Source organism: Staurois parvus, unplaced genomic scaffold (assembly GCF_062004578.1).
Source record: "Staurois parvus isolate SC_StPar_1 unplaced genomic scaffold, SC_StPar_1.0 ptg000758l, whole genome shotgun sequence".
Taxonomy (NCBI): domain Eukaryota; kingdom Metazoa; phylum Chordata; class Amphibia; order Anura; family Ranidae; genus Staurois; species Staurois parvus.
The window spans coordinates 1,746,520-1,754,379 of record NW_028318554.1 but is presented as its reverse complement, the minus strand read 5'-3'; the positions used below and the strand labels follow the sequence as shown (position 1 = coordinate 1,754,379).

At 43.8% G+C, this 7,860-nt stretch overlaps 1 protein-coding gene across 1 annotated transcript; it reads right to left on the bottom strand.

The window, feature by feature from the left end:
• Positions 1-347: 347 nt before the first annotated feature.
• Positions 348-4,484, bottom strand: LOC149444971 (trypsin-like). The gene is made up of 5 exons (XM_089654352.1): positions 4,431-4,484; positions 4,169-4,359; positions 3,424-3,677; positions 3,093-3,229; positions 348-636 (listed from the first exon to the last, which is right to left on the bottom strand). The coding sequence occupies exons 1-5, from the start codon at positions 4,482-4,484 to the stop codon at positions 490-492; spliced, it is 783 nt and encodes a 260-aa protein (XP_089510478.1). The 3' UTR covers positions 348-489.
• Positions 4,485-7,860: the final 3,376 nt, after the last annotated feature.

Sequence of the window (7,860 nt, the reverse complement as noted above, 5' to 3'; positions counted from 1 at the left end):
TTGCCACCCATGTACAGCAGAGCTCAGATGGAGAGTGAGAAGCAGCAAATCACTTTGCTTGTAGTGCTAAAAGGACATTTCTAGGAGGAGACAGCAGAGTGACAGTGAGATGAGCTCATCAGTCTGCTGCTTCTTCACGGTCCAATCACAGGCTGGAGGAGGGACAAGACCTGTATGTGTTAATTGCAGCAAGGAGAAATCAATTCTCCTACCTTACCAGACAGGGCTGTGCAGCACTCCTGTGTTAACCTCAGGACTGGATTGACAAATTTGTAAGAGGGCTCCCTTGAATGTTTTTTCACCCGTGTATTTAGCTGTTTGAATGGAGCTAAACATTAAACACAATCTGACCCTTATTGGAAACTTTATTTATAGGTTAAATATCAAAGAAAAATCACACCATAGTTTAGGCCATTATTATTCATTGATGCAGATAGCAATTCCAATTTGTTTCTGGGATCATTAGAAAGGATCCTTCTGGATAAAGGTTTAGTTGGCAGCCATAGTGCTGAAGATCCAGGAGTTGTAGTTGCAGACCTTGGTGTAGACACAGGAGTAGTTCTGATCACAGCCATATCCCCGGGAGACAATACCCTGGAGCTGTCCATCACATACCACGGGACCACCAAAGTCAACCTGAGGAGACAGATTGAAAATTACTATTTGATCTCAACAAATTAGTAAACCGAATTTAAAAGAACAATCTAATTTTTAGCAGATATAAAACTAATGGAGTTTGCATAATCATTGCAGCAGTGCTGTCTGGGCAAATGATCTCATTCCAGGGCAAATTCCTTGGGAGAACAATTACCTGTGTCAGGTTCCATGGAGCCATAAGGTTCCTCCAGTGGTTGCTATCAGTTCTTTGGGCAATTAGCAATTTCTACCTCTCAGATAGGTTCCTGCTGACACCATTGATCTTTTATCTATCTAAAAAGGGTGTAATTCTTTCCAATAACCACAAGTGTAAGGAACATTCTTCCCACTGACCATCACATGAATGTATCATGAGTTGTAGGTATAGTCATTTCTAGCAGGGGTTCCCTGAGACCAGAAACTTATTTCAAAAGGTTCTTCTGTGTTGAAACTGTTGAAAAAAGGCTAACCCGTGGTATATCTTGTTTAATACTTAAAGCCCACTGAACCTTCAGGTTTAAAGCAGCTAAATACATTCCAGAGGTAAACAAATTCAAAAGATGTTCACTGTCTTCTATTCATTTTCTTTCTAAAGCAGTCACAGCCCAACCAGAAATGCCTATCCCTTGCCAGCATCTGCAGAGTGGGGCCCTTGCTGGGGAAGTAATTGTCCCTCTGCAGAGGTCTTCTACACCCAAGCGGGATCAGACCTGTAATTAGCAAAGCTCATTCTCCCTGCTGATTGGAGAATTAGGTCTGACTCAGAGGATGTCAGAGACTTCGGCATAAAGACCACTGCTTCCCCACAAGGGAAGGGACTGTCTCTACATTATGCTGGCAGGGGACAAGGTTTTTGATTCAGGATGTGACTGTCCAAAGAATGAAAGTTGGGCTTTAAACATAGTTTGAGTGCACATGGAATGTATTTAGTTGATTTAAACTGAATGTTCAGTTTAAATTCAAACTGCTGAAGTTCCATCCACCATTTTAAAACAGCGCTAGGATAGTGGCTTACTATCCCCAGTGCTGGTGTCAGTGGCTCTTGGGGATCCTGACAGCACTGAAACTAAAACCACCAGTTGTCAGTGCCAATGTTGGCACAGCAGTAAGCCCAGGAGCTGAAACTATAAGCTCCTAGCCTTTCGATTATCATACAGACAGATAGGCAGTGGTTAGCCGCTTGGCAGTACTAGGATCATTTGTTCAAATCCCAACCACAGCACCACCTGCCTGGAGTTTGCATGTTCTCCCAGTGCCTGCGTGGCTTTCCTCCGGTTTCCTTCCACACTCCAATGATATGCTGGTAGGTAAGTTTGGCTCCTGTCTAAATTAGCCCTAGTATGTATGATGTAAGTTAGGGACCTTAGGTTGTATGCCCCTTGAGGGTTAGGGACTGATGTGAATGTAAATCTATCTATCTATCTATCTATCTATATATAGCGCTGCGTAAATTGACAGCACTATACAAGTACCTAAAATAGGAACACATTGTAGATATGAATGGAAACACTTCACTGTTGTGTTTACATGGGGAATACAGTGGCATTACAGCAATTCCTGAGTATAGAGGCCACCACAGAGCGGTTACACCTATGTCTAGCCTGTAGCTACAGCAGTAGATCACTGCTAGAGTGATCTATTGCAGGCTGATTGCAGCCAGCGATAGATCACGTCTAATCGTGATCTATCGCTGAAAAGAAACAGAAAATGAAGTAAATGAAAATAGGCACACAGGGTTCTCATTAATACAGATTGAGGTCCTCCAGAATGGGTGCTCTAAGCAGAGAAAACTGGTCTCACTTCTCTGTATTTTGCAACTCTAGCATTGGGTTCTGGAATTTAGAGGCTTCAAGGAGTCTTTGGAGGGATTAAGTTCCAAGTTTTACTGAGGACCAGCAGGCTGTGTGTCTAGGAGCGCACAGCCTTTATAATCAAGGGGTTGTCCACTGTTCCAGGCCCCACCCAGGAGACAGGAAGTCACCTGCCCAGGGCATAGGCCAGCGCTGCAGGGAGCAGACGTCTGCATGACCAGGCTGACAACTGGAGTTTCAGTGGTGCAGAAGCATAGTGTTGTGTTCTGGATTGAAATGCATGCCAGGCTAAAAGCTGTGTAGCCCAAGGTGAGCTGCTAAATAGCCAGGAGGCAGTTTTTTCTTTAAATGTGGTGTAAAGTTGACCCCCGTGTGGGAATCCTGATGTAAGGAACTTTTATTTTTTAAAAATGGGCCCAATAGCCCTAAAACCGTATTTCCAGGCTGGACTGAACTCATTGGTAAGCACCGCACAAGTGAAACCTCCTATAATATCACACGATAGACATCTTATATATTAGGTTGTCTCTGGTACCTCAAAACCAGATTTTCCCATTTTTTATATTCTTGTACATTTGAGGATTCAGTACTACCCTACTCACAGATAGATATACAAACATGAAAAAAAAAAAAAAGTCAGATTACCTGGCAGGAGTCATTTCCACCAGCCCGATAGCCAGCACAGAACATATTTTTGGTGATTTCACCGGGGTAAGAGTTTTGGCACTGGCTAGCGGACAAAATTGGGGCATTCAGACATTGCAGAAGATCTGGATAATCAGCTAAAAAGGGAAATAAAACAAAGATAGGTCAGCATAAAATGAATCTTCCATGTTTGACCTTTCCAAGATTTCACACTATTTAGTGTTATTGGTGATCTGGGTACAGAGTAAAAACCCAAGCAAAAAATCTTCTAAGTATGATACTTTCCAAGATATAGATGTCCACAAGACTAGGAAATAATACTTTGACTTACTTCCGCTGCTCAGAGTGTTGCCCCATCCAGAGATCAGACAGTTGGTACCGGCGGCAGCGCACCTGGAGGGCAGAGGTGCGGTCCTGACGTAGGAATTGATAATGGCTGCCCTGGAGAGTTTGACCAACATGATGTCATTGTCCAGAGTTTGGGAGTTGTAGCCTCCATGTGTGATGACCTTGACGGAGTCTATGAACTGCTCGGTGCCCTCTTGCACAGCAATGTTATGTTCTCCTAGTCTGACCTGAATGCTCCTGGGAAAAAAAAAAGAAAAAAAATACATATTTATTTATCACATGCTAAAATGATCTTTATTCCTTTATGTAACATCATGTCTTACATAGCACCAGTGTGCCTTTAGGTGCTCAATTTTAGCAGTTAAGTTAAATAAGGTAATTGGGGAAGATTAAAGCTTCAATTCTGGGCATTTGTTATTGGGCCCCCTAAACAAAAGTATCAATCTGCGGCCTACAGTATCTCTTTACCACAAGATGGCCTCAGTGTTCCCAGCATCATTCAACCAATAGAACTAAGGATAGAGTGTGATTGCAGTGATCTTAGCCCCACCCCTGAGCACCTCTGTATATATGCCAAGAACTATGCTGATGTCATCACATCAGCACCACCTACCACAGGGAGAAAACCTTAGCCCCACCCCTGAGCACCTTGTATTTATGCAGAGAGCTATGCTGATGACTGTTGAACAGGAAAAATACAGGATTTAAAGGAGAGAAATGGCTCTTACGATTTGTAGCATTGAGCAGCAGAGATCACCCACAGGCTATTTATCAGGGTCCCCCCACAGAAGTGGTTCCCGGAGTTCAGGGACACCTGGTAGGGAGCGGCGGTCTTGGCGCAGATGTAACCTCCAACAATCTTGTCATCAAAGGCAACTGCAGTTAAAGATTGAGAATAGAACCATTTATTGTCCGGCCACTACAACAGCAGATTGGAGCTGAACTCCAGGCTCTAAACACAGATGAAATATAAAGGAGCTTTTTACCTACCAAAGGATATGTAGCTCTGTTCACCCAGATCTGAGATTTACACAGCTCTGCCATGCAGCTGGCAGGGCAGAAGACCTACTTTTTTCTTTGCTACAGTTAACACGTTAAAGTTCTTGTCCCTCCCTCAGCCTTTGACTGGACAGTAAAGGAGAAGCAGCAGACTGGGGAGCTCATCTCTTGCTAACACATGGACATTGCAGAAGAGCTAACGGGCTCCTTTGTAAGCTTATCTCTCTCCCAGTCTAAGCTCTGCTGTACAGTCCCTCTCCCAGTCTAAGCTCTGATGGGACTTTGAATGGCTGATATCAGGTCAAATTGCATTGGGAAATAAATTAAATGTATTAATATCAGGGTCTTTTCAGCAGGAACGTGGGGGGAATCTCCAGCACTGAATGTATGAAATGGCAATGGGTGGTGGGGGTGTACTGCACGGTCCATTGATGCTGTCTGCTGGGAGGATGTGTTGTCACTGGAGGGGATCTATTTCTGCAAGGGGGTCTAATGATGTTAGGGAGGTCTACGGATTATGGTGGGGGCTCTACTGTTGCAGGTGGTCCATTGTTGCTGGTGGGGTGTCTATTGTTGCTGGCTGCAGGGGATCTATTTTGCTGCTTTTCTTGTTATTACAAATTCCATACCAATTGAGATTTGGTTCTGTATTCTCTAAAAAGGGTGGCACTGGGAGGTAGGTAAGGGGTGGAACTAAGGGATGGTGCGGGGCAGAGACAAGGGGTGACTTGGACTTCTGAGAAGGAAAAGCCCGGATTAATACAGATTTGCATTATTCTGTGTCTTTTACATTTGCCTGGAATCCAGTTTGTTATAATATACAGCAGAGCAGTGAAAAAGACATTTATAAATAGGGATGTTCTATATCTTCCATTTGTAACAACATTGGTCAAAAGTTCCACTTTCCACAGAAGCACAGCAGCCATGTATAGCATTTCCATTGAGTATTTTTACAAATTAAATCAAAATTATTAATTAGCATTACTTAGGGGTCTATTTATAAAACATTCATCAATGGATGAAGCATTTGCTCAGGCTGCACGAATGTTACACTTTACCCATATTTCCCCTTATACTATGACTTCCTATGATCGTCTGCTCCATCTAGTGGCCAAAATGCAGTATATTTAAACACCTCAACTAGGATATATAATACATTTTGGCCACTAGATGGAGCTGGTGATCATAGGAAGTCTATAGTATTACAGAAGATATGAGGAAAATGCTTGTGACAATTGTCCAATGGATGTTTTTTTAAATAGACTCCATTTATTAGAAACGAAAAACACCACAAAACAGAAAACTATTGTATAGTACAATTAAAATGTCACACCCAGTGGTGTATTTAGGTTTTGTGCTGCCCTAGGCAACACAAAAAAATCACCCCCCCCCCCCCCCTTCCCCAGTGCACCCCCACTGTCTAGTGCACCAATATTTGCTGGGCAGCACTCATTGGTCAGCCACATCTTTCTGTGAAGTGTCAGTTAGTGGTATGAGCGGCATGAAGGTGTCAGTTAGTGGCATGAGTCAGTCACCTGGCAGTCTCTGGTCAATCCTCCCCCCCCATAGTATACATGATATACACAGCAGTAGGATGGAGATCACTCACCAGGCCTGGTGGACCGAGGGGGGCAGCCATGTACTGCCGGTATATATCCTCACAGCTGCATTTCCCTTCCCTCTCGGTGACAGAGATCCCTGCCTCCCCTGGACACTGCCATCCTCCGGGATCATCACTCAGCCCTGGCTCCCACCACCATCAACTGCGGAGAGCTCCAACCCTCAGAGCAGCCTACAGCCTGGCGCACTGCATGCTGGGAGTTGTAGTCCTTCCCCTGTACACCCTGCCGGGATTGTAGTTCGCTCCTGTGGGGGCGGCAGATCAGAGGTGGGGGGGGGGGGGGGAGGACTACAACTCCCAGCATGCAGTGAACCCAGCCAGGCTGTAGACTGCTTTGAGGGTTGGAGCTCTCAATGGTGGTGGGGAGCCAGGACTGAGAGATGATCCTGGAGGACAGCAGTGTCCAGGGGAGGCCTGATACTCCCACTCCTCACTGGATTCCTCTGCTGTAGTGACATCACTGACTTCTTCTGAGGCACAGCACCGCCCCCCTGAACAGGTGCCTTGTTTGCCTCCCATGGTCATACCTGCCAAGCACAGCAAGACTGCGCTCACACGGAGCTTCATGGTTGATCTCTGAGATGCTCAGTGAAGGGTTCAGCTTTTGCTGTCCTGAATTTATACCCTGAAGCAGAAGTGGGAGGGGTTCTGTCCAATGACACACAGCCTTAGCAATTACAAATGCAATTAAACAGATCCTATAGCAGCATGTCTATGGACAGTCACCCTAATGGCCGTATGGTTTGATTATAAAATTCCCACGTGTGGCAGATATAGAGGATTGAAGATCTGTTTATCATCTTACCTGTTTCACTAAAAACATTTCATCCAAAATGTCCTAAAACTATTATATTTCACACAGTGCACACTGTCAGAGGATTGTTACAAAGTATGAATAAATAATTTAAATATTGTGAAAATAAAAATAGCAAAGACCATTGCTAATGATATTAACGTGTTACAGAGTCTTCGGTGACACCAAATCTGACTTTGAAATCGTGCGACTTCACTTGAGTTCACTCAATTTCATAATTGGATGTCAGTCTGACTTCAGGTGCCACTTGGAAGACATCTGTGCAACTTCATGTACAAATGTCTATGCGAGTCGCACCTGAACTTGTAAAAAGTAGTGCATGAAGTACTCTGCAAATCGGTGCGACTCCGGCGGAGTTGGAATCGCACCAATTTGACAAACAATAGGGTGTGACTTGTCATGCGATTTGAAACTATCAAATTGCATTCAAATTCGCACTGGTGTGACTGGGGACTAAACCTACAACAGTACAATCAGTCTGTAGATGCAGTAAAGCATCCTTGTTATACTCACTGTGGAACCTAAGGGATTATCCTCTGCATTGTGTAAAAATGGCTGTTTGATCCGGTCTTCTCTGGTGGAAAAGCAGGATATAGGAACTTCATGTGCAAGCAATACACCAGAGACTTAATTTTGAAACAGTATATTGTTTCATTTGTATACACTGAATACTGAGATATAAGGGAAACATTTATTTGCACATTCTATGAATATAATAGTTGGTGCAGTATAGTTCTGTATTACCGGTATATCGTTTTTATGTATTGATATGGTGGGAACACTTTTTATGTTTACAGCCTTCTGTTGGTAGGTACAGTGGGGCAAAAACGTATTTAGTCAGCCACCAATTGTGCAAGTTCTCCCACTTACAAAGATGAGAGAGGCCTGTAATTGGCATCATAGGTAGACCTCAACTATGAGAGACAAAATGAGAAAACAAATCCAGACAATCACTTTGGCTGATTTGGAAAGAATTTATTTGCAAA

Excerpts from the sequence above, each read along its gene's own strand:
- LOC149444971 (XM_089654352.1), bottom strand. The coding sequence starts at position 4,484 with ATGGCAGAGCTGTGTAAATCTCAGATCTGGGTGAACAGAGCTACATAT. Across the intron at positions 3,230-3,423 it reads CAACACTCTGAGCAGCGGAA|CTGATTATCCAGATCTTCTG; the intron begins GTAAGTCAAAGT and ends TTCCCTTTTTAG. Across the intron at positions 637-3,092 it reads GTGGAAATGACTCCTGCCAG|GTTGACTTTGGTGGTCCCGT; the intron begins GTAATCTGACTT and ends CTGTCTCCTCAG.